This window comes from Apodemus sylvaticus, chromosome 8 (genome assembly GCF_947179515.1).
Source record: "Apodemus sylvaticus chromosome 8, mApoSyl1.1, whole genome shotgun sequence".
Classification (NCBI taxonomy): domain Eukaryota; kingdom Metazoa; phylum Chordata; class Mammalia; order Rodentia; family Muridae; genus Apodemus; species Apodemus sylvaticus.
The window spans coordinates 54,900,387-54,928,285 of NC_067479.1; the positions used below are offsets into that span (position 1 = coordinate 54,900,387).

The 27,899-nt window shown below is 38.7% G+C and overlaps 1 protein-coding gene across 5 annotated transcripts in view; it reads left to right on the forward strand.

Annotated features, from left to right (window-relative positions):
- The window catches only part of Fndc3a (fibronectin type III domain containing 3A), a 184,496-nt gene that overhangs the window by 97,340 nt on the left and 59,257 nt on the right, over positions 1 to 27,899 (forward strand). For 4 of the 5 annotated variants that reach the window (XM_052190977.1, XM_052190980.1, XM_052190976.1 and 1 more), the window contains exon 4: positions 25,622 to 25,698. In XM_052190977.1, the coding sequence (XP_052046937.1) occupies positions 25,622 to 25,698 (77 nt within the window). Of the gene's footprint in view, positions 1 to 21,681; positions 21,790 to 25,621; positions 25,699 to 27,899 lie in introns of those variants that run through there. The other variant, XM_052190979.1, reaches the window with a different exon arrangement.

Here is a 27,899-nt window from a genome sequence, read left to right on the forward strand (position 1 = left end):
GGCCAGGAAAGGAGTTCTAAGGCTGTTAAATGCAGACTGTAGGTTTTAAGGAATGCATAATTGCTATACTACTGTAGAATATAGCTCTGGGTATGTATTTATACATATATACATTATATATATATGTATATATATAATCATCCTTATAAGAATCATTTCTGAAGGCTAGTGAGATGGTTCAGCAGTTAAGAGCACTGGCTGCTCTGCAGAGAACCTGAATTCAGTTTGCAGACCCTACATGGTAGCTCATGGCAAACTGTAACCCCAGCTGCAGCAGATCTGTTGTTCTCTTCTATCTTCCATGGGCAGCCACACATATATGGTATACAGTCACACATGCAAACACATGTACACATATAAACATAAATTTTTTAAGTCTAAAAAGGGAAAAGTGGTTTTCTTTGGCACATCACATACACACATACATAGGCAAATGAATATACACATATGTGCCTATATACATACACATGTGTACATATGTGTGTGTATATGTATGTGTAAAGACAAAGTGAAAGAGACCATGTATATAATTCAGGTTCTACGGGACCATATTATAAATGTGTTTCCTGCCACTTAACTTTCTCTGTTCAATTTTACCATAAGTGATTCACATAAGCAAGGCTTCCCAGGCTGGTGGCATTTGAACCAGAAGGCAATGAAAGGGACATGAAGCGCTGTTTCTCTCCTTTCATTTGTAAGATCTCGAGCTTCCTCTTTTCCATCTTTAGCATATTATAAACATCTGGAGCTTCCATCCACTTTTTTGTTTTATGGTCCTGATAGCATGAAGAAATTGGTATATGAGGCAACACAGATGATCCAAATCACATAAATGATAGGCTTTTCTGACCTAGTGATTCCCAGGTGAAAGCTGATATGAATGGAAGCAGTGTGTTCTCAGCACATCAGATAGGGCAAAAAGACAACTTCATACCAATGTAGCAATAGAAATCCAAGTTTACTTGGATTAACTAAGGAACATTGGTCAGAGGTTACCGAACAGGAGCAGGGTGATTTGCAGAAAGCTGCATCCCTGAGAAGTCCCATCACAGGTGGTGAGCTCAAGGGGGCTGCTTACTGGACGAGTTCCACTTCGAGTGGGCCTTTCATATTCTATACATGCACTTCAACTCTTCCTGAGCACTTCCAGGTAGGAGTAGTGGTGGATTCCAAACAGAAAGGTCTCCTGCCTTTCCCTCTCCACCTTCTAGGGATATATTGATAACTTCCATTACTACTGCCACATACCTAGCTGACCCTGTATCGGTTTACTTAATTTGTTGCCATGATGGTAGGCCAAGATTAACTCTGTCTACAGAAGGCCACTTATCTTGTAAAGCCCAGAATATATATATATATATATATATATATATATATATATATATATATATATATATATATATATATAGTTAATTCTTAATATTTATGCTACTTAAATATTACAGTTATATCTAGGTGCATAGAAAATATAATTATAGATATTTTCAATTACTTGTACATAGATAAATCTGAATTATACCTAGGCCACTAATTTATGTATTTTATATTATCTAAACTTTAAAATGGGTAAGTTTCCAGAAAAGAGAGAAGCCCCCCAAAATTGAAGTGTAAGTAATAATTTTGATCTTTTCATTATCTTCTGTAACTTTCTGCTTCATTCCTTCCTAAGCTACAATCACCAGCTTGTGAAATTCCTAGGCTGTCAGCAGTGCTAATTGCCTGTTTCGTGTTGTACTGGCTGATTTTGTGTGTCAACTTTATACAAGCTGGAGTTACCACAGAAGCCTCAGTTGAGGAAATGCCTCCATGAGATCCATCTGTAAGGCATTTTCTCAATTAGTGATTAAAGGAGAAGGGCCCATTGAGGCTGGTGCCATCCCTGGGCTGGTGATCCTGGGTTCTATAATAAAGCAGGCTGAGCAAGGCAGGGAAAGCAAGCCCATAAGCAGCACCCGCCAAGGCCTCTGCATCAGCTCCTGCCTCTAGGTTCCTGCCCTGTGTGAGTTCCTGTCCTGACTTCCTTTGGTGATGAACAACAATGTGGAAGTGTAAGCTGAATAAACCCTTTCCTCTTCAACTTGCTTCTTGGTCATGATGTTTTGTTTGGAAAATACAAACACGGCTAAGGCACATGTGGATGATTGTTGCTATGTGTTTTATAATCTTACTAACTAGTTCCTATTATTAGTAAGGTAGTCTTGTACCCAGTTAGTTTAGACATTCCTGGTTTGTGCCATTTTAGTATCTAATGGGCTTGACATTTGTCTCATAATTATTTTTAGCAGTATAAATTGTGATTGGCCACCATTTTGCAGTTTCAACTTCTTATCTGATTCTTCATCTCTGGAGTTTGCACTTTTAATTTGTTGTTAAATTTTAAACAGAAAGTCAAAGACATGAGCTGTACTTGATGTTACTAGTCTTTATTGTGTTACTGTGACATACTGTGTTAGACTGAATAGTTGTCGAGGAAACATATTTCTCAGCTGAGTCTGCAGAGACCAGAATTTATGTCTATGTGTATGTCTGCTGAAGGGCTCTCACTGTGTCAGAAAGTGGAAGAGGGCATCTCATAGAGACAAGAGGCACACTAGCTTCCCTCAGACCTCCCTCCCATCTTTTTATAAAGCAACTCCCTAACCCTACTGCCCTCATCCAGTTCCCTCCTGAGGCCTCACCTTTTTATCTGCATATGCCAAATTGGGGGATTAATTTTCTAACATGAATTAGGTGAAAACATTTAAACTAAAGCACTTAGATATAAAAAGGCTAGGAATTAAGTTCTTTCTTTCCTGGTGTTAGTGAAACTATTTGTTGTTGCTTCTGCTAGCCACTTGATGTCACCAGGCCACCAGCTAGAGGAACATTTGGAAGACAGGTAACTGTAAATTATATATACAGTCAATAAAAATCTAAATATTTTTGCTATAGCTTACACTTTTAAAAGTAACAATTTTTATTACCTAACTATAGAACTCTAGCACTTAGCAGTGTTTTTTTCATTTATACACATTTAATAGCATCAGTAAAGTAAGAAAATGTCGTCTAAATTAGTGAAACATTTACAAGAATTATAACTGAAGAAACTTGTTTAAAATATATTTGTAAAAATATTTGATGATGTCCTGGTACCTGTTTTAGTAAGATAAAATAGAAATGTAATGTTCTCCAGTAATGACAATTGATTTCAAGCTTATCAGGCAATACCTCAGAAACAGAGTTTTCCTAATATGAACATAATCTTAAAACTGTTACAAAAGAAGAGACTGCTGAAGGAATCAGTAGCATTGTATTTATCACTGTATGATATAACAGTCAGCAGTAGCTTTATCTAAAACTACAAAAATTATAGTGAAAGAACTTTTCCAGTTAAGTGCCAAGGAATTAAATGGATAAATAGTTATAATAAAGTCTGAAAAGACATAGGGTTGTTTGTTCCCTCTGTCCCACCCTGGGAGACCTGAACATGTATTTGTTTACCCCAGATGGGTGCTGAATAACAGATTAAAGAAATGATTCCACCAACTTCTGGCTTTATCAGGCTTGTGAATGACTCAAACGCAGCTCCAAGTGGCCAGTAACTTGTGAAGTCTGCATCCTGTTGCTTACAGTCGTCTGTGGAGACGCACACCTTCTGCACCCCTCTTCATTCCTGCCATAAACTTGTGGAGGGGCCTTCTGAATGCTGTAACTTTGTGAGCTTCTTTGTAAGATGCATGGACTTCCCGAGTCTCCATGGCTCCTACCTTTTAGGAAGACATGATTCACTTAGGAAATAACTAAGCAGTACCCCACCAATTTTTCTGTCACTTAATTTTTTCACTTCTCTTTGGTCATATTCCCTCAGCCTTGATGGAAATGAAGTAAATGTTTCATTATTTTCTCTGCATTTGGCCAAGCCTTGGGACATAGTGCCACACCAAATTACTAATTTTTATGAGCTCGACTGGTTGTCTCTGCAATAAGTCTGTTGTACAAAAAGTAGTTTGCCCCATGAATAGCTGAGGTTGACAGCAGCAGTAATCTATAGGCTTAACCATTTAGAAGGCAGATTGACAGGCACATAATATCCATTTAATAAAACAGTAGTAGTTGCTTCTTTATTGAGACCCATGACTTGTCTAGTCACAGACTTTTCCCTAAGGGTACCAGATGTGTGTTTATTTAAGGCTGTAGGGCAGCCCTTAAATAAAAGGAAAACAATTGTACTCATAACTGATGAATATGTCAATGGATATATCTTGGCAGGCTCACTTATGTTTGCAGCATGAAGGGTCCCATGCCAAGCAGGGCTATCACTAGTAATTCTGCCAACCACACTGTGTCATGCCTTTAGCATCTTGAAAGCCAGTCAGCTCAGTCCAAACCTGGTTTCATATAGCCATTGTATGTGGTATCTTCAGCAGCAGGGTCTTACCATCTGGTTCTGGTGCACGGCCAACATCAGTGGCAGTAGTCATAGTTTGTGGGTCTCAGAAGTCTCCCTGGCCAACTGTTCATAGGGAGGAGCTCCCCTTTGGCACTGAGAAATAGTCAACAACCTTAAGGCTTCTGGAAATGCCCTTTCTCTGCCTAGTATAGGGTGTTGTGTATGTTTAAACTCTTTAATTGTTGTTCTCTGTTTTTCCAGATGCCTTTTCAGCTCTGTAAAGAGTCTCAGAGGTTAGCACAATTAACTTTCTCACCAAAGGCAGCAGCGGGGGAGGGGGTCTCTGAAGGCCCATTGCTATTTGCTCTAATTCAATGCTAGTGGACTTTGGGTATATAAGGGTAAGGAAAAGAAATGTAAATAAGGTCCAATAAAGCATGAAAGGATACACCACTTGTATCAAGTGTTTCCTCAAAAGAATAATGTTGTGTGCAAAGGCATTATCCTACTTTATTTTTCCTGTTGCTGTGAGCAAATATGTGACAAAAGCAACTGAAAGAAGAAAACATCCTAACTCATAGTCCATCAAGGTAGAGAAGTTACAGCATCATTTTGTCCAGTTTATACAGTCCAGGACTCTGCCCAGAGATTGGTCCCTGTCACAGTAGACAGTCCTCTCATCTCAGTTAACTGAATCAAGGAATACCCAGTGCCCTATTGCCCAGTTAATTCTCAGTCTCCTCAGGTTGACAGATGACATTAACTATCACAGGCATGGAAGGGAGACATACCACATAACCCTTCATAGTCCAGTCATTTTCTCTTAGCAGTCAAACCTCCTCATCCTATGCTACTGATGCTGCTGTGGGATACCAGCAGACTAGGCAAGCTTTCAGTGCTTGTCTAGACTCAGATCCAAGGGAGAACAAGGCCATGTTCCAGCCGTTTCTGCCTCTGGAGTTACTGTCTGATCAGCAGTAGTTCAGCCTGATCAATGGCTCTTTTTCTATGGGCCACACATGGCCACTAGACTGAGCAAGCATTCTCTACCCCCAGTATACATGTAAGAGAGAAAAATATACAACACAATCTGGAAGGATGGTTGCCCTATTTTAGGACAAACTTATTTTTCATCTGCATTGTCATGTGTGTCTTTTGTGAACTGCTGGTTGGTGCTTAGGTCCTTAAAATATCTATAGCAAATACGGCTTTTTCAGTTTTTCCCCCACTAGAAATTCCAGTTTGACATGAATCCTGTCACATTTGCCTGCAAGTGACTCAGACAGACTCCCTCATTTGCTTTTCCTTTTTCTGTCTCCTTTGAATACTGTATCACTTTATAAACTTGATTCACATGTCAGTCTAAGTTCTTTCAATATGTCAGAGCTTCTTCTGTCTCATAAAGAACCACATCCCTTCATAAGATCAACAAAGCCCTAAAGCTCCACAGTCCTGAGGTCACACTCTGCTGAGTTACTTCTCTCTTAGATCCCCTATAGTACAGGTAGGTACAGCAAGTACTACTATTACATCAGCCAGTATCTCAAGTGGGTGCATCACACTCATCTGAAACCTGAGCACCTATCTCCAGACCATGCAGCTGTTGTTCCCTGACACTTCTTTAGTTTTGTCAGCCCTTGTTGGGGCCAGTTGCATGATTTGGCTTTCCCTTAGAAGATGTGAATAACAATCTATTCACTCTAGACTAGGTGCTACTAACCGATCAAAGATTTATTGTACTCAAATCTAGTTTGGTGAACCATTGGGTTTATTTAGATTATGTGGTGATTTGAATATGCTTGGCCCAGGGAATGGCACTATTACAAGGTGTAGCCTTGTTGGAGTACATATGTCCTTGTGAAATGTGAAACTGTGGGAGTGGGCTTTGAGACCCTCTTCCTAGCTGCCTGAAAACAGTCTTCTCCTGGCTGCCTTCAGATCAAGATGTAAAACTCTCAGCTCCTCATACTCCATACCAGCGTGGATGTTGCCATGCTCCTGCCTTGATGATAATGGACTGAAACTTTGAGTTGTAAGCCAGCCACAATTAAATGTTGTCCTTTATAATAGAGTTGCCTTGGTTATGGTGTCTGTTCATAGTAATAAAACCCTAAGACAGAACTTGGTACTAGGGACTAAGATATTGCTGTGATAGGTCTGACCATTTGTTTGTTTGGAAGAATGTGGATTTTGATACTTTGGATTTAGAAAGCCATGGAATGCTTTAAATGGGACGTAATGGGCCATCTTAGTAGGGATATAGAAGACATTGGTACTGAGCATGATTTTAACTCTAGTGATTGTTCTTCCAAATGTTTTAATGAAGAATGATATTCCCTTTTGCCCTTGTCTGAAGCATCTGTCTAAGGCTAAGATGAAGAGACTCAGATTAATTGCATTGAGAAAGGAGGACTCAGACACTAAACATGGACTTTGTCCTCTAGTTTATTCTCATGAAGAACATTTTAGTCAAGCATAGCAAGCTTAAAAAGAAAAAAATACAAATTTCAAAGGGTGAAAGGGCGCCAGGAAGTGAAATGGAGCTGAACCCTGTGTTGAAGGATATTAAATGAAATTAAGGGAGTGGTGACCTTGGTGCTAGATCCCACCTTACTGTTTATGCATTTGCAATTGACAAAGGATAGTTATACGTGGTTATTGTTTCCATTTGGACTTTTAACTTGGATTGAACTTAAATCCAGAAATGGGGGACAAAATATGAAGTGTGGCCTATGTTTTCTATGTCCAGATATTGAGACGTAATGCCCATGAAAATATTAGGCCCAGGCATGGTGGTGCATTCATTTAACACCAGGAGACAAAGTCAAGCAGATCTCTGCATTCAAGGTCAGCCTGGAACAGAACAAGTTACAAGTATAGAAAAGCTTATGTCCAGTTGTATGTGTACATACCTTTAATCCCAGAACTCATGATACAGAGGCATGCAGATCTCCGAGTTTAGGGTCAATCTACATAGCAAGTTCCAGAACAGCCCAGTTTAGGCAGTAAAGGGTGTAATAGAACAAGGGAACTGTGTTCTACCCCAGCAAGCAGTAGAACTTGGCAGCTTCAGCCATGTGACTCTGGCTTTGAGGCAAGAGTAGAAGAGACAATTGGGACGATTGATGCTGGTTAGCTAGAATCCTCCAGACTCCCTCTTATTTTCTATGGTTTTCTTTTTTAATAATCCCTATGTTCACTTTCTGTCAACTGGTTGCTTGCTCTTGACTTATGATGACTTTATTTAATTCTGTTTACAATATACTAGCAGGAAAGTCTTGGATTAAAGGTGTGTGCTACTGCTGAGCCATATCACAAATAAAAACAGTTGTTTCCAGTAACACAGTTTGGGGGGGGCAGGGTTGACAGTGTGATCAGATATCCTGCAATAAACCAGAACAGAGCAAAACAAACCAAAAAACTGGGAAAATGAGCCAAAGAAAAAGTACAAGAAACATAACAGATGTAAACACATACACACATACCATTAAAAACAAAATTGGAAACTATAATATGTAAGCAAAAGAAATTAAAGGTTAAAAAATGAGGGGGGTGCCCAGACAAAGCATTGTAAGACATAAAAATACTTTTAAAATTATTACGTTTGTTTTGTGTTTGCTGTTTCTGCTGGCCATGGGGCCTACTTTTTAGTATGGTTTGTATAGCCTGAGAAACTCCATGGAGAAAACAATTCTTTACCTGGAGAGTAGTTACAAATTGGAGATAGCTTCTGGGATAGGGATTTGGGCTTGTGTCCACTTCCCCTCTCAGCCCTGGGGCCCCATGTGCCTTAGGCCTATGTAGATCCTGTACGTACTGCATCAGTCTCTGTGAGGTGTATCCAGAAGGTCTTGTTTCCTTGTTGGCCAGCTTTCCCACGGACTCTTACAGTCTTTATGCCTCCTCTTCTGCATAGTTCTCTGAGTCCTGAGGGGAAGAATTCGATGGAGACATACTGTTTAGGATTAAATGTTTCAAGGACTTCCACTCTGCACATTGTCCAGTTGTGGGTTGTTCCCATTTACTTTAAGAGGAAGCTTCTCTGATGATGGCTGGGCTAGCACGGATGTATGCATATAACAGAATGTTATTAGAAGTCATTTTATTGCTACAATTCTTTAGCAAAACAGTAGTATTTGGTTTTCCCCCAGAACCATGGCTTATCTAGTTTCAGGTTCCCAGCCACCTTGGCAGTATTAAGCATGGATTCTGTCTTATGGAATGGGCCTTAAATCCAGTTAGATACTTATTGGGTGCTCCCACAACTCTTGTACCACTATAGTAGGTGGGTTACCATTGTAGATCACAGGGTTTGTAGCTGGGTTGATGTTTACTTTTATCCTATGGTAATGTGCAAAGTCCTTCCAGTACCATGAACACTAGTCAGTAGGGGTGAAGGCTCTAGGTAGGCACCAACTCAACTTCATTATCTTCAGTGAATTATATAGGTGGTGTTGTCTTTAGCAGTAGGGCCTTACTGTATGTTTGTGGAGAGCCACCCATAGCCTTGGCAATAAATAGTCTGGGTTGCTTGGGTGTTTCTATGGGGCTTCTTTGTTTAACAACTCAACTCGGTATTACCCATTCCTGGGACTGGGGATTTCATTTGGTCACAAAATATGTATAGATTTATAGTTGGGGCATTGTCTCTCCCATAAAACAACCCCAATATCCCCTCCTTTACTCCCTTTTTCCTTTCCCCTCCCTGTTTGATCTTCCCCATTCAATTCCCTAGCCCTTGTCCATCCATAACTATTTTATTTACCCTTTCTAATGAGATTCCCCTGTCCCCCATTTCTTACTCTGTACTTCATCTGTGGTTATATGAATTGTAGCCTGCTTGTCATAGACTAGCAGTTTACATCTTCATATAAGTGAATACATGCCATTTATGTCTTTGAGGATCTGGGTTACTTCACTAAGGATGATGTTTTTTAAGTTCCATCCATTTGTCTGTTAATTTCATAACATTTTTAACAGCTGAGTTATATTCCGTGTAAATGTACCACATTTTATTTATCCATCTATTGATAGACATCTATGCTCTCTTAGCTATTATGAGTAAAACAGCTCATCCAGTAGAATGCAGATGAGCAAGTGTCTCTGTAGAAAGATGCAGAGTCTTTTGGATATGTGTCCAAACAGTTATATGTGGTATAACTGTGTCTTGAGGTAGATCTTTTCCAGCTTCCTGAGGAACTGCCTTCCATAGAGGATGTACAAGCTTGCAGTCCTACCAGCAATAGATGAGAGTTACAGTGTTGGATTTTCAATATTCAGTTTCATTGTTTCTTTGAAATATAGTGTGTACTTGACTGTATTCACCCCTATACCTTTGACCTTCCTGTTTCTTCTCCTTATCAGCTTCCTTTGTTGTTCCCCAAGTCATATGTATCTGTAAAATCTAGGATATACAAATGATAGAGAAGATAGAAAAGAGTATCTGATGTTCTGAGCCTGGCTTATTGTCTTAATACGTTGTTCCCATCACTGTAACCGTTTCCTAGCAAATGACCAAATTTCAGCCTTATTAAGTAAAATGCCATTGAATATGTGTACTGTATGTACTTCCCTGTCTGGTTGATTGACAACTAGACTGATTCCATAGCTTGTCTGTGATATGTAGTGCTTGTTTATGCTTTTGCTTTTTTATAGAAAACATTAGGCATAAAGATCTCAAAAATTCCACCAAAAATTCTAGAAAGTTTTTAGAAATAACCAATTTTCAGCAAAGTAGCAAGATACAACATTAAAAACCAGTAGTTTTTCAATATATCAGTAACAAACATGTTAAGAAAGATCATGGGAGGACTCATTACAATAGTGCTCTCTTCCCAAGTCTAAAAATAAACCTAACCAAGGAGGTAAAAGACATCTTTAGAAAATGGAACAACTTCCCAAGCTCATGGATTGATATAATTCATATTGTAAACATGAACATTTTAAGAAGATTACAGATTACATAGAATCCCAATAAAATTTACATGGTATTCTTTACAGAAATAGAAAAAATATTCTAAAGTGTTAATGTAACTTTTATGTGCCTGAAGCAATTGTTATCTTCAAGGCTTACTGCCTGTCTGCTAACTTAGGCCTAATCCTGGAAGCTTCTAGCTGCTGTACATCTCTTCTAGGTCTAGAATGGTTTCAGACTTTGAGACTTACTCCTGAATAAGCTCATTCTTTTTAGTTCTCTCTGAACAATGTCTGGCTGATTCAACTTCAAATTCCTCTCCAAGTTGACTGATTCAGTCTAGCTTTCTTGTGAGAGTTGGGCATATCCCATTTTGCCAGATATTTCTCTGACTCATCACCTTGACTACCCTTCAATTAGACATCACTTTCAAACGTGGGTGCTTCCTTCTACAAACTAACTTTACCTTCATTGTTTGATGTTAAGGATGGGTGCTAAGGACATGTCTGCATTCCAGCCAGGGGGATTAAAGGTGTGATGTTAAGGGCTGAGCCACACCACAACTTGAAACAGGTTTTTCCAGTAAACAATACAATCTCGGGGTTCAGAATATGGTAAAATATCCTGCAACACTAAAATTCATATGGAAGTAAAAGCATCCCTGAACAGAAAGAGAGATCACCATGCCAGATTTCAAGTTGTATTACAGAGCTAGAATAATGAAGACATCATGGTTTTGGCACTAAATCAGATATATAGATCAGTGGAACAGAATACAAGACCCAAATTGAAGTGCACTTAGTTAAAGCCATCTGATATTTGACAAAGTTGCCAAAAATAAATGGTAGAGAAAAGACAGTATCTCTAATAAATAATGCAGGGAAAACTGGATGTCCACATGGAAAAGAATGCATTAGATACATATCTATCATCCTGTATAAAAGTCAACTTGAAATAGATGTAAGGCCTCAGTGTGAATCTGAAATACCAAAAGTGATAGAGGTAAACAGAGGCAGGACCTCCAAAATACAGATACAGAAAGACTTTGTGAGCAGGACTCCCTTTGTTCAGGAATGAAGAAACTGATAAATGTGATATCATAAAGCTCAAAAGCTTCCATAAAGGAAAGAGTATAGCAATGAAGTAAAGAGGAAAGCATGCAGAGAGAATCTCCAGGCATACATCTAGGAGACTTAGTATTCAGAATCATAAAGATCAAAAAATAGGCAAGATAGAAAGTGACCAGATTAAAGAATGGGCTATCAGGCTGAACAGAGAGTTCTCAAAAGAAATTAAAATGACTTTAAAACATAAAAAGGTTCAACATCCTTAGCACTTATGGAAATGCAAATTAAAGCTACTTTGAGATTTCATCTTATTCCAGTCAGAATAACTAAGATCAAGAAAACAACTGGCAAATGCTGCTGGTGATACTGGGGTAGGGGAACCCTCATTCACTATTGCTGGGATTGCAGATTGGTACAGTAATCATGGAAATCCTCATAGAAAAGCCCTAAAAACCTAAAAACACACCTTCCATGTGACCCATTTACACCTCTTCCCAGAGGATTAAGTATCTTACTACAGAGATTTTTTTGTTCAGCTATGTTCATTGTCGCTCTGTTCACAATAACTAAGAGGTGGGAACAGCCTAGATATCTTTCCCATGATAAATGAATAATGAAAATGTAGTGCATACACAAATGAATTCTATTCAGCTTTAAACAGAAACATGATTATTTACAGTCTATGCTTATTACTGGAGTGTTAATACCCATGTTTTGGAAACATGGCTTTATAAATACTTTTGGATTAACTGACAAATGAATATAAACAAAGTAGTGAAAAAAAAAGAAAAGAAAAAAAAAGAAATTGCAGGCAAATGGATGGAACTGTAAATACTCAGGGGTAATCCCTACCCAGAAAGGTGAGTGCTGTTCATTCTTAATCTTTGGATGTAATGGTATAACAGAGGAGTAGCCACAGAAGCTGGGAAAGTAGAAAGAGGTGTGCTGATGGGAGGGAAAAAGCCCTAAGTGGATAGTGGACACAAGTGCTCTATAGGGGGAAAAGGTAGAAACAGGGAAGAGAACTTAATTTTAGTAAGGCTAGTACAGAGGGAGAGACAGTGGTGGGATAAAGTAACAGTTTTTCAAAAGTACATTGAGAGACATATTTTATTAACTTACTTTAAAATACATATATATGCACATATGACCCTGGGTGTGCGCTTGCCCTCAATCTCTCTCTCTCTCTCTCTCTCTCTCTCTCTCTCTATATATATATATATATATATATATATATATATATATATATATATATCTGACACACACACATACACACACATTTTGAATAGAGTTAGCCCACATGAGGTGATAATGCTCCCCACAGAAGCCATAGAATATCTGTTTTTTACAAAATATACAAGACAAGGGATACCTCCCTTGGAGTTTTAGATCCCGGTGGGGGTGGGGTGTCCAAGAGACACTCAAAACAAGCTATTGGCATTGCCATGGTTACCTCCAGAAGGTAAGAGCCTGTTGCTGAAGGCACCATATACTTCCGTCAGAGGACTTGGAAGACTTGAGTTGGTACTGGCCTAGAAGTCTTCTCCCTTCGATTAACGTTAAGTACCAAAAGGTGCTGTGCAGGCTGCCAAGGGAGAAGAGTAATCGACAATCCTACCAAATTGTAAAGCCTCTGAAGCACAGTGATTGGCCCAGCAAAATATCCCCACTGGTGTAGTAGTGGCTTTTAAATTTTGGGAGCAACCCACAGCTCTCTAATTGGAGTTAAGTCCCTCTCAATAGGAAGGAATTTGTGCCTAGTCTGCAAACCTATCCAAGAACCTGTACCTAGTGGGATCAAAGACCCTAATGGACACCCAATTGCTGCCATTTTCATAAATTAATATAGCTTCCAACTATATTCTGATTATTTATCTTTATATCCACAAATAAATGCCATTCTTCATCAGAGAAGCTTCTTTTTTAAAAAAAGTTTTTTTATGTCTGTTTGAGTGGTTGCCTGCATATATGCATGTGTACTACATATGCGTTTTATGTATGTAGAGACCAGAAAGGTTATTAGCTCCCCAGGAACTAGAGTTGCAGATGGTTGTGAGCCACCATGTGAGTAGTGGGAAACAACCCTGATCCTCTGCTAGAATATCTAGTAATCTCAACAGCTAAGCCATCTCTCCAGCCCCAAGAAACTTCTTTTTGCAACAGACGGAAGTTACACAGAGATGCACACTGGTGCAAATGTAGAAGATAAATGGTCATGGATTGTCCAGCTCCCGTTAATACATCCAGTAATACAACCTTAAGGCTTGGGAACATCACAGAAGAGAGGTCAAAATTTGCCGAAAGCAATCTACAGATTTAGTGTAGTCCCCATCAAAATTCCAAATCAATTCTTCATAGAGCTAGAACGAGCAATCTGCAAATTCATTTGGAATAGCAAAAAACCCAAGATATTCTCCACAACAAGATCTCCTGGGGACCATCCCTGACCTCAAGCTCTACTAAAATGCAATAGTGATTTAAGAAAAAAAACAAAAACAAAAAACAAAAAAAACTGTATGGTATTGGTACAGAGACAGGCAGGAATATCAATGGAATAGAATTGAAGACCCAGAAATGAACCCACAAACCTCTGGTCACTTGATATTTGACAAAAGAGCCAAAAACATCTAGTGGAAAAAAGACAGCAATTTTTAACAAATAGTGCTGGATCAACTGGAGGTCAACAAGTAGAAAAATGCAAATTGACCCATTCTTATCTTCTTGTACAAAGCTCAAATTCAAGTGGATCAAGGACCTTCAGATAAAATCAGTTACACTGAAGCTTATAGAGGAGAAAGTGGGGAAGAATCTTGAACACATGGGCACGGAAAAATTTCCTGAATAGAACACCAGTGGCTTATGCTACAAGTACAAGAATCGACTAATGAGACCTCATAAAACTGCAAAGCTTCTGTAAGGCAAAGGACACTGTAATAGGACAAAATGAAAACTGACAGATTGGGAAAAGATCTTTACCAATCCAACATCCTATAAGGGCTAATATCCAATGTATACAAAGAACTCAAGAAGTTAGACTCCAGAGTCAAATAACCCTATTAAAAAATGGGGTACAGAGCCAAACAGAATTCTCAACTAAGGAAACTCAAATGGCTGTGAAGCACCTAAAGAAATATTCATCATCCGTAGTTATCAGGGAAATGTAAATCAAACAACCCTGAGATTCCACCTCATACCAGTCAGAATGGCTAAGATGAAAAACTCAGGGTACAGCAGATGGTGGCAAGGATGTGGAGAAAGAGGAATACTTCTCCATTGCTGGTGGGATTGTAAGCTGGTAAAGCCACTCCTGAAATCAGTTTGGCGGTTCCTCAGAAAATTAGACATAGTACTACCTGAGGACTCAGCTATACCACTCCTGGGCATATACCAGAAGATGTTCAAACATGTAATAAGGACACATGCTCCACTATGTTCATAGTAGGCTTATTCATAATAGCCAGAAGCTGGAAAGAGCCCAGATGTCCTTCAACAGACGAATGGATACAGAAATTGTACACATATCTACACAATGGAATACTATTCAGCTATTTAAAACAATGAATTTATGAAATTCTTAGGCAAATGGATAGAACTAGAAAGTGTCATCCTGAGAGAGGTAACCCAACCACAAAAGGACACACATGGTATGTACTCACTGATAAGTGGATATTAGCTCAAAAGCTCAAAATAAACAAGTGACAATTCACAGACCGAAGGAAGCTCAAGAAGAAGGAAGACCAAAGTGGGGGTGCTTTGATTTTTCTGAGAAAGAGAACAAAATACTCACTTGAGCAATTATGCATACTAAGTGTGGAACAGCGACTGAAGGAAAGGCCACCCAGAGACTGTCCTACCTGGGGATTCATCCTATAACCAATCACCAAACCCTGACACTATTATGGATGACAAGAAGTACGTGCAAAAAGGAGCCTGCTATAGTTGTCTCCGGAGGGGCCCTACCAGAGCCTTACAGATACGGAGGCAGATGCTAGCAGCCAACCATTGGACTGAGCATGGGGTTCCCAATGGAGGATTTGGAGGGAGGACTGGAGGAACTGATGTTGTTTACAGTCCCATGGAAAGAATGACGATGTCAGCTAACCAGACACCTCAGGGCTCCCAGGGACTAAGCCATCAACCAAGAGGTACACATGGTTCCAGCCAAAAGTGTGGCAGAGGAATGCCTTGTCAGGCATCAGTGGGAGGAGAGGTCCTTGGTCCTTGAAGGCTCCATAGATGCCCCAGCATGGGGGAACCAAGGGGGGGGGTAGGTGGGAGTGGTTTGGGTGGAGGGGCATCTTCTTGGAGGCAGGGCGTGGGAGGAGGGGTTGGGGGTTTTCTGGGAGGGAGGGAAAATTGGGAAAGGGTATAATATTTGAAATATAAATGAAGAGTATATTCAATAAAAACAATTTTTAAAAAAAGTTGTAGAAATCAAAGGACCGAGAAGACTGCTACAAGATAACATCTAACGCTGAACAGAATAGGTACTTGTGCACAGGTACACACCACCAACTAATTTACATGCCAATGTAGATGGGAAATTTAAGGAGGTCCCAAGCCTAAATGGAGAGCTGTAGACAGTCAGTGGCTATTGAAGGAGGAAGTTTTCTCTTGGGACATGTTCCCTGGACGTTTTCCAAATCCTAAATGGTTACCACTAAACACATGTACATATGGACAGCACTAAATGGAAGCATGTGTGTCCATGTTCATGTGTGTGTGTGTTTGTGTGTGTGTGTGTGTGTGTGTGTGTGTAATTATAGATAAAAAAAGGTCCTGAATTCAGGATAGGGATACAACACAGGAAGAGTTGGGAGAAGGAGGGGGCAAAATGATGTATTTATGTATGAAATTCTCAAAAATTTTTTATAAATAATAATGTATTGAATTACATCCCTGTCCTTTTATTGCTTTTTGGGGAGATGTTTGGTTGGTTTATTTGTTGGGTCCGGGTCTTCCTATGTAGCCTTGATTAGCCTGGAATTTTCTATGGCGACCAGAATCCCCTGGAATTCATAGATAGGTTCTTGCCTCTTCCTCCTGAATATCCTATCATGCCCAGCTTCCTTACTATATAAATGATCTTGAGCAGATAAGACCATTTGTTTGCTTTTTGTGAATGCCATAGGTGTTACTAACTTCTGCCAAGAATACATGATGAGCTACTACCCTTTCTGTCCTCAGTTATTAGTTAAATGGTTCAGCATTAGTAATATGGTCGCTGTGTTAAATAATCTTTAGTAATCTACATCAAATAATTTTCCTATAGGAATAAATATTGGGGATGAATTAAGACCATTTTAGTTTATACAGTGTACTTTACATCAGTGTGCATGTGTTCTCATCCTTGTTTGTGACAACTGCAACAAACTTAGAAACATACTTGCTTTTTATTTTTATAATATTCTCAACTATTTTGCACTAGTATCTCTAACTAATAGCAGAGTCCATCATACCAATTCTTTAGAACACTTTCTTACCAATTCTTATCATAACACTTTGACACACTACACACTACTAGCATTTTTTGTAACAGTCGATTTTCAGGTAGGTTTGTCAGGGCAAACACAACTACTTATATTGGGTGTCCTTGCTTATACTGTGAACTTAATTTAGCCCTTGTTATATCCACATAATGGAGGATAGTAGTAGTCTCTATTTTAAGCTGAGGGGAGGTAAGAAAAAAGCACTTTAACTTTTCAGTCTCACAGTTGTTGGATGAGGCAGCTCCAGAGTCCTTCACAGTTTAGGGATTGACTTACCTAGAGTGAAGAGGAATGAAGAAAGTACAAACATTTACAGATTAAGGTGGGATTTGATGTGTCCTTTGCTGGAATCTCAGCTTGTTTAGAGAATTGAGTTTGCTAACCTTAGTAGGAGGACTCTGTAGGGACTCATAGGCACAGTCATCCCTGAGGAGGAAGCTGCAGTTGACACTTTTGTGTACAAACTGCTTTTAGCAGATATTCCATAGTTCCTGGAGTCAGTACTAGATGCCAAAAGGTTCCACTGACCCCAAAGGCTCTGCCATCCCCAAAGCCTGAGCCAGGAAGGCTTTGCCTTTCCTATGAATCTGATGTGTCTGGGTCCTTTCATGGCTATAACCCTGACAGTATGACACATTCATTCAGGACTTCATCTGCTCCCTACAAAAATCTACTACATACTATCACTAATTATAGTAAAATAGCAAATAATGTTCAAAGTCATTTGAAAATATTTTGTTATAATGGCTAAAAAGATAGTGTTCAGTTAGGATTCACAGGAATAGAGTAGTATTTCATCAGGTTAGACTTTTTTTCATAAACAGCAAAAGACTATTAAGAACAGGAGAAAACAAGTGGTTTGTTTTTGAACTCGTAACAGTGGTATGAGAGGGGTGTTTATTGCAATAAACAAGAGATTGGTGACAAGGAGACCCACTAGGAGGATACTGAGATAGTTTTAGCTTGTTACTCCTCATCAATAATAATTGTAGGAGAGAAGGAATGAAACTGTCAGAGCTTCACAGGTAATGAGATGAGATGAACAGGAAGAAGTTACCCTCAAGTTTCTGTTAAAATAAAGCCATGGGAAATACAGAAGGCAGAGTGTGTCCTGAAGGGAAAACAACTGATTTGAATTTTATGTGGATTTCATATTAGAGACCTAGAGACCAGAAGAACATCTGCAGAGGTGCAGAATCCCATGCTTTTATGAGCGTAAGTAAGGCCATCTTGAAAGTTGATGTAGATGCCAAGAACAAACCTCCAGGAAAGCAACAGCAGAAAGAACAGAACACAAGCCAGTAAGAACTTAAAAGGCATGATCAGAAGATTGAAATCAAGGATTAGATGTTAAGGAGAAGCAGAGATTTGTCAGCAATGTTAATTAGATTTGTCAGTAAGAGTTTGATCTTAGTGACTGTCCCCATTATAATCTCAGCAGTGTGGTCTATGTGGTTGATTGAAGTGTGATTTTTGAAACCTTTTGTTGTTGTTGTTAGACTAGATCCTCAGGTAATCATTCTCTCCTAAAGCAAGGTTTTCCACAAAATTATTTTATTGGCATTAATATGCTCACAAGAGGAGATTAATTTTATATTTATGGAATGGAGATCTCTTTAGACACACACAGTGTTGTCCAACAATGTTTTACTCCAACTGAATTAGAAATGTGTGTACATTTTCATAAAATATATGAAAAACAATGCATAAACTAAGAAGATAATTACAGCCAGTTTAACTCAAAGGAGTAAATACCTAAAAAACTCAACTCTTACTAATCTATTTTAAAGAGGCAACCCATATAGAAATAAAAATATTGAAAACATGAAGTAGGTAATGTACAATAAGAGCAAGGTAAGACTGTCTAAATTTTTAAATCTAAGTAGTAGTGAGGCTGAATTGATAGAACCTCTCATGCAATGTGTGCTGAAAGGAGTGTGATATATTAGGGAAAGTATTTGGCACTGCCCTTCAAAAATAGCAATTATATAATCCTAAGTCTAGCATTTTTCTTCTTGGGTATAGAAGAGTATCTTGAAGGTGTGGGCCAAAAGACCTCAGAACTCTCTTCCCCTTTAGAATCTAGTCTGTCTCCACTTCTTCAGTGATATTAGCAAGTCTCACGGATTAAATGCCCATTTATCAGAGACAATGGAATTTATCTCTCAGATTATATCTCTTAATCCAAGAATGGTTAAGGCAGTGGTCTCTTGGATGAAGCATTATGTTCTGATGCCTTTGGAACATCTTAAATGTCACATGTCCACATCTTTCATTATCTTATCCCAAGGCCCATTTCATCCATTTGGGGGCTCATACAAGCACCTTCATATTGCATGGATACTCTAGGTCCAGTCCTTTGTACTTTCTATCACTGGGTCATGGGCTATATAAAAATGCTTAGCTTAGGTTTTTCAAGTGTTGTACATAGTCCAGCAAGCAATGTGTATAAGTTAGAGCAATGTGTATAATGAGACAAATGCAGATGCTTATAGCCCTCCATTGGATTAAGGTAGGGGACCCCTATAGAAGAGTTAGAATTATTGAAGGAGCTGAAGGGGATTTTAACCCCATAGGAAGAACAAAAAAAAAAAAAAAAAGTTGCTGTGGTCATAGTATCTCTTTACAGTGATAAAACATTAAGACAAGGCTGTAAGTGCCAAGGCATGCATATGGACAATTTGTAGGAGTCTAGTTGTGTTAGTCCACCATATGGAAACTGGGGGTTGAATTTAGGCTGTCAAGTGCTAACAGCAAGCACCTTTACCCTGAGCCACCTCTTCAAATGTAAGATTAATCCATTTTCATTTACTAATCTGTCCCAAATGACTAGACAGAATCCAGCATGTGGAGGATGAAATAACAGATAATGGTGTCTAATTTTTATAAGCCTCAAAATTAAGAAAATTAAATTGGTTAGATAAAGAATTGTTTTCCTTTTAGATTTTTTTTTCATGATACTGGAATTGGACCTAGACCCTTGTGCATTGTTAGGGTAGCTAAGTAGTCTACTGTTAATATACTCCCCAACTAGGAAACTGTAAAGACAAGAATCAAAGCAAACTTTGGAGGAACAGGAGCGTGAGTGGTCCAGCATGGCTCCGTGGAGAGCAGACACACCGGCACTGACCTCTGCTGCTTAGCTTAGGGAGTCACATCAGCTTAATGGCTGCCAGGATTCTCCTTTCTATCCATCAGATATGGTCTAACCTATTTATTAGTAATTTAAAAGAGAGTGGTGGGTATCTTTATACTAATTTTGATAAGATCAGCTGTGAAATGGGTTGTATAGCTGTAAGAAATAAGTTGGGGCTGGGCCTCCAAATGCAGCTTTAGGACAGAGCAGGTAAAGTGGCAGAGCAGTCACAGGTCTAGGGTCTGGACATTGATGTCACTGTCTATACAGCAAGTGTGGGGGCTAACAGCATAGAAGGACAGAGTGGCTGCAGTGAGGACAGGGAAGTAAGCCTGGGGGTAGGGGGATGCCTTCATAATGGAATAAAAGTCCAGAATTACCCTTCTCCATTTTGAACAAGTGTTCCTTCTCTCTGTGGTGTCTGACATTTATTGAGTTGAGTTGCCAGGGCTGTGTCCTGCCAGATTTATTTTTTTTACCTTCAGGAGATATACTGGATCTTTAAATAGGGCCTGCACTTTAACATGTGATTATCGTGTGAAGCAGCCCTGCCTTTGCTTATGTGCTCTCAACAAGTTACTTAGCTGCTACTGCCTCAGTTTCTCTAGTGATGATGCCTCTGCTTGTGTTAACAAGTAGGGCATCCAGGTGGTCCCTCTCACCTGTGTAATCATTAGTTTTGAGAGTCAGTGATCATACTGTTACTTACAATAACTATCAGTTATTGAGTGGTACCAAACAATGTATTTCATGCACTAGTTTGTCTAACTTGATTCTCCCAACAGTACTTTGAAGTTGATCATTTGACCCTTTCCACAGGAGAGAGTCCAATAGTAGTACATTGCCATGCTAGTAAGGATTGGAGTTCATTTTAACCTTCAGTATCATCTAGTTCTAAACCCATCCTCCCTGCTGTGCTACATGTCACAGATCCCAACCATTACTTTTATGTGTGTGTGAGCAATTGATAAAGTTCCTCTGAATTAATTAATATGACATCTTAAGTAATTTACATGGCATTTTTTTCCTCTATTAACTGAGTATTTTTTTTTTACTTTCCTGCTTTTGGTGATATGTATTGTCATATTTTTATAAATATGAGCAAGAAAACTACCCACTAAGAATCTTTCTTTAATGCCAAGAGTAAGTTCTATTTCTAAAATAATCATTAAAAAGAAAGTACACTGACAATAAAAACAGAAGCCTTCATTAGCTTTCAAGGAAAAACTAAACAAGCCTGAAATATAATCCACCTGTAAGGAACTTGTCATTCAGTTCTATTGTGCGGGCAATTCTCTGTGTATTATAGACATTGCTTAAATATCAAGCATTAAATGCTCACAAATTATACACTCATATTTTGGATCAAGGCTTTGGAATTTATTTTACCCAAAACTTTCTATGTGAAAGCCAGCAGCAGGCTGGGTTAGTCAAACTGTAAACACAAAAGAGGATGGTTTTCCATCGAATATGCATCCACCAGGTTCTTTTGGTTAGCGTTTACTTTGGCTCTTAAGGCAGAACGCGGTGCATTCCGGAAGGCAGCTGAAGAAGCCTTTAAATCGTTTTGTTTTGGTAGCACCCAAGCAGCTGCTGCTTTGCACTGTTTCCTCTCCCGGTCTTTCCCGGTTCACTGTAGGTCATGTGATATCAGTCACGTGACTCGGTCAAAGGATCTTTTCCTCTTACCAGCTTAGAGAAAAAAAAAAAAAGCGAAACTGTTCGCCAATTAAAGCTGCTAACGTGTACTACGCCGTTTCCTTGTTGGGTTTTCTTGTTCGCTGGCTGCTGCTCCTGTACAAACAAAATGAGTGGTAAGATTTGCTGTTCTTGAACATTCGCTTTTATTTTAAAACATAGGAAGCTTTTGTATTAACCTAAAGCCCTGTTGTGTGTTTTTAATGCCAAATCTGTTCGCTTTAGAAATACTATAAATTGTTATGAGGTTATGAAAATCGTAGACTCTTTGAGCTAGAGAGATTTTAAATTTCACTGCATGCCCCATTCTGGCTGGCCTTTTGATTTTATTCGTGTTTTCTCTTTTAAGACTGATCTGAAAATTGGCATCAGATAATCTGGAAGCCATTGTGCACAGCAGCAGTCAGCAGCCCGTTGCATATTTAATTTTAAATGCTTACACAAATCTGTAGTTTTTTTTTCCTAAAAAAAAAAAGAAAGAAAGAAAGGAAAAGAATTTTTGAATACGAATGTAGATTAACAAGGAAACAATAGGTTTAGTTTATGTTAGGTAAAATGAATTAGGTATAAATTATTGATGGTACTTTTAAGAATTGGAGTTTCTCATATTTAAGGCCAATGACAAATAGAATTGTACCCACTTGTGCAGATTTTTAAAATAAGTAGGCCGTTAACAGTAATGCAATCACTCTGTGCTTTGGGGTAGATTTTGCCTAAAGCTTGTCAGTTGTGAAGGAGCTGTTAGTATACATACAGTTGTTCAAGTACAGCTTGCTTGTGCCAGGTGTACATTTTACGTTCTCCTATAGCAGGTTTGCCTTCTTCCCGGACACAGTCAGCTTTGCTGCATACAAATTTAAGAGAGTTAATAGTTAATTTTCTAGAACTGTTTGAGTTACAAAGTATTGCTGGACCTAGGAGGTAATCAAGCATTGTGTTAGTAAGTGTACAGGGGTTTTAGAGTTCTGTTACTATAGACACAGGTCAAGCAAAATGGTGTTGCCAGCATTGTGGATCTGAGAGTCATACTGTGTTTACTGTTTATGTATTGGGGGTGTGGCAGGTTTGTGTTCAGTGTTGAATATATTTCACCATGATTTTAGATAAATGTACGTAGCACTGATAAATCCCCTTTTTATAATCTTACTATGTGGCATTTCTGCCTCCCAATTAGAAAATTACTTTAGTCAAAGTGATCACATCATAAAGGAGTCTTTTGTGAAACTAAATGATGAGTTGTTTCAGCAGCTAGCAAAGTAAATTGTGAGCTGAGTCCAGTGGCACATGCCTGTAATCCTAGCATAGTGGAGGCTGAGACAGAAGCTGTGGGTGCATCACCTGAAAGTGACTGCTCTAATAGCCACAGAAAAAGAGAGCACTGGGTTTGATTGTTTTGATTAAAGAACAATTCAGCTTTTGAAGCTGCCTGTCTGCTTTCTTTCATTTCCACATCATCTTCATCAATCCCTGCCTAACATTAATGACATGACACAAGATTAAACTTGGCAGTGGGTGCCAAGAGCCTGCGGCCTAGGCTTAGTACATAGTCAGAGCTCAGGAAGTATTAATTTCCTCTATTAAGTAAACAAATAAATTTTCAATAAAATCTCTGGTTCTCAGCCAATTTTCACATTTTATAAATAATATCTAAGGCGGATCTTACAATTTAGAAGGCTAGTGGTTTACTGGTTTATGTGAATTATTTAATGAATAAAGTGACCATTAGTGTACAACTGTTCCCCTTTCTCCAAAGAGCCAGAATTGTGTTTTGAATGATGCCTTTCTGAGTGGAGATCTTAAAGAGGCTGTCAGAAAGTCTATTTAGTAAACTAATAGGTAGTGTTTACTTAAATTTAGAATTGTGTTCCTGCTTTCTGTTGTGTTTTTCAAGGAAATTCAAAACAAAGTTAACCTTAATTTCTTTAGAGGCAAGGCCTAATGAGTCATAGCAGTTACTGACAGTGAGTAGCATTTCAATGTTGATGTGATGTATGTCCTGAGAAATGAAACTGTTAGCTTTTTAAATTCCAGCTGTACCACTTGGGCAAGCTCAAGTTCCCTCTGCCTCGTTTTCTGTCTGGGAAATGGATAATGTTAAATATACTTGCTTGATTAAATGATTATGAAGAGAAAAATATGTTTAAAGCATGGCTTATAGTATTAGTGTTCATGAATTACAATTAAGATAATACTTAGAGGAGCTGGAGGGTGACTCAGGATTAAAAGCACTTGTTGCTCTTACAGAGGACCTGGATTCAGTTTCTAGCATCCACATGGTGGCTCATCCCAGGGTATCCAACATTTTCTTACCTTTACAGGCACCAGACACATGGATAAGCACACATAAAGGCAAAACACTCACATAAAATAGAGTTTAAGCTAATAGTCAAAAAGAACTTCATTTACTTCGAGGCTGTGCTGTTACTTAGCTATCGAGCACTTGCTGGCCAGGCCTGAGCACTGCAGCTCCAGGCATTTTCTAGCTTTCTTTTGGACAAGAGTGTGACTGACACTTGTGTAGGTAACACAGTGTACTGCAGAAATCTGTACTCCCTCTGCTTGCTTTCCACCTCAGCCTGCTCGCTCCCCGGTCTTCCATCTCTTCTTTCCTCCCTTCTACTTTCCCTCCTTTTCTCTATTTAATGTTTCCTCCCTTCCTGCTTTCTCTCTTGTCTTTCTTCTCTTCCTCTTCTCCCTCCCCTTTCTCTTCAGTTCCCCGTATTTGCCATGATTTAGTACTTTTCTTCTTAAAGCCCAGTATCATAACATTTTCCTATTTCTTTCACTCCAGGCTACTCTGATATCCCCTCCCCCTCCCTAGAAAGGCTGGAATTTGGATTTACTGGGACCTGCTTGCTTTTCAGTCACAATGGCCCTGACCAGTGGTACCATTCACCTCACTAGCAGATTTTCGGCATGTAAAGGAGATCACTTCTCTTCCCCCAAGCATTTTTTTTTTTTTTTGCCAGATCTGTTGATACATTTTCTTCTTAGAAAAGATAATTTCTCTTTATATAAAGAGGTTTCTAATCTTACAAATGATTAAAACTGGAGCATATGAAATACTGTAGTCTAAACTTACTGGGAGAAAAGGTCCAAATGAGGTTTTTTTCCTAAAAAGTTAAAGTAAGTGAGGTTTTGTTCTAGAAGAAGAAAACTTTCAAGAGAACTTATTTTATTCTCAGAAAGGTGAAGGGAGAATAAGCACCTTTATAAAGGTTATCTGGAAGATGACACCATAAAAGTAAAAAACAGGTCAAATCAAGTTTACATTGTTTAGAATGTCCCTGTATTCGGAGAAAGCAAACTTTTCTTGGAGTAAATAAATGCACATGTACTGTTCTCAGCCCCAAAGACAGAACCACTCTACAGTGCACAAGTCCTTACCCTTAAGAAACCTTCAAAGACCTTACTGTTCTTCCTCTTGGTACTCCCCCTTCTGTGTGTGTGTGTGCATGTGTGTGTGTATGTGTGTGTGTGTGTGTCCTTTTCCATTTCTAATTTTTTTTTTAAATACAAAGTTCAGTTTGGTTTTCCTACTTGCACAATCATTAGAGTCACGTGGGGTATTTGTACAGTAAATAATGATTTGACATTATAAACTAAGTGTTTATGTTGGAAAGCCTGTAAATTTTAGTTGTGTTACCCATAAATATGTGAGCAAGTTTGAGAAATGTAAATGTACTTAATGATGTATATATACTTCATAAAGTAAATGTTATATAAAAACTTAAATATGTTATTATATATAATTTATATTAAAATGCTACATAAAACATAAAGCAAGTGGTATATAAAAACTCGGTAATCTTAATTTTTTTTTTCTACAGTATAAGATTACAGCCACTGTTAGCTCAATGTTTAGCTTTGGTGAAGTAGTCATATTGTTCTCCGCCTTACCTTGCTAAGCACTGATGGATTATTGCATCATTTCTGTAACCCATTCAGGTCCTGCTCAGGTTCCAATGATGTCCCCAAATGGTTCCGTGCCTCCTATTTATGTGCCTCCTGGATATGCCCCACAGGTATGCTTTTTTTGTGTTGTATTTCTTTGTTTGTTTGTATGATTATAAGTATGTATATATGTATATATGTATGTAGATAATTAATAGGTAGGTAGATAGATAATGTTACTCTCCTTGACATTGATTCTGGTGAAAATATGCTGTGAAAGATCTGGATGTCATCCAGAGCAGTGACTTCTGTAAGTCCATTTCAAATATTTTACTATATTTGTAAAGGAGGGAAGAAAACATAGGTAGTATTCACCACTCAGAGTTACCTTTGGATGCTAAATTCCAAAAGAAATTTTAGTGTTTTGTTTCCTTGAATATGCAAATTGTATAACTAAGTTAAGTTGCTCTTTAGATGATTGACTTTAAGTAAACCAGGATAGTGCTTCCAGCCTTATTTCATAGAACGGCCTTTGGGGACTTCCAGTAATTATGTAGACACATTGTGGTGAATAGAATTTGTTTCCATGTCTTCTTATATATAGCCCAGGCTGACCTCAGGCTTAGTCTTCCTGCCTCCCTAGAGGCTGGATTGGATGTGTTTGAGCCTGTACCTGCCTCCCATAGAAGAACACTTAAGCCTGAGACTGAGGAGATCTCTGTAACTCCACACTGAAACCCTTCCTGCAACCCTGAGGACTGAGGGAAATCATTGCTGTCTACACTATAGCCATTCTCTGCAGCCCTGAGACTGAGATCAGGGCCATCTGTACCATAACCTCACATGAATTGCCAATTTAAAGAATTGAATATAGCTAGGTTAGATATGTAGGCAAATGGAATTAAATTATATGTATGTTTATGAGATGCTCAGTGTTTTCCCCTACTGAGATTCTATGTGCTCAGTGCTTGTTGCGTCAAGTCCCTATTAGGTAGTTCTCATAGACTCTTCTAAAAGCAAATTTGCATTTAAGTGCTCTTCAAACCATGTCTTAGTTCCTCCCTGACTATAGCAGAATATCAGTGGGCTATTGTGGTGGATTCTGGTTTGGATTATGGATCATACCTCTGTGTGACAGCAGAAATTAGTCCAGGAGGATAGATGTCACCTGGAATTTCAGAAAAGCTGGATCCTTCATCTCATTCCTTTGCTGGAGGATGAGTTTCGGGCATATCAGCTTTTTTGACTCTGTGTGCCTTTCTTGTAAAGCAATGAAGACACATGGTTGTATATTTAAAAAATAGCCTCTGATCTTTGTAGATTAGCCTCTGGTCACTGTGTCTACTTAAACTCAGTGAGCCCTTCATTTACTGTAGGTTCCATTCTGTATATAGGTTTAACTGATGTGTTCACTGCTGCATTCCAGACCTAAACACCATTTTTTTTCCTGCTTGATCATTGACCTAAAAATTAGAAAGCATTGATGTGATTGACTCCAGATTTTGCTGGCATGACATCCGTTATTTCTTGTGCTCAATTGCTATTCCTCAGAACTTTGGTCACTTACTCAGAGACCATTCTCAAGCATAATTCAGTTCAAATTTTTACTGAGTGTTATCATTGCCAAACTGTTTTACATGCTATTTACATAAAAATGAGTGGGCAGTTATTCCATTTACAGCGTATTCTTGTAGAGGTGGTGCTGGCAGTTTGAATTTTTTTGGTGGTAGTGGTTCTTTGAAGCGCGCCTTTGGCTTACTGTTTGATAGCTTTTCACTATGTAGCTAGACTGGCCTTGAATTCATGATCCCCTTGACTATGCTCCCTAGTGCTGGAATTAGAGGAATGAATCCATGTGCCAAGCCTATTCTGTTGTCTTAGAATACTTTCTGTTTTTATGACCACCCTCAACTTCTCATTTCACTCAATCGGAGTATAGATGCAAAATTTTCAAGCCTTTAGACACCTTTATTGGCATACCTGTATTTATCAGTTTATTGATTAATTTCTTTCTTAGGAAGATAATGTTTGCCAGTTCTTAATACACAGTGTTCTACAGATGTGCAGTGGTATGCATCAGCCATCCTTGAGAATGAAAGAGGCAAGATGCTACTTCCCTCTAAAGGTTACAAAGTTGTTGTTTGTTTGTTTGTTTGTTTGTTTGAAGAAGCAAACAAAAAGTATCATCAGTTGACAAATGAGTCTATTAAAAAGAGAGCAAAGGCAGAAGTGAAAATAGAGCTGAGGCGGGTTGTGTTCCCTAACAGCATGGCAGAGCAAGCCATGGGGAAGGTGGTAAGCTGAGTCTAAAGAAAGTAGGCATTTGCCTTGC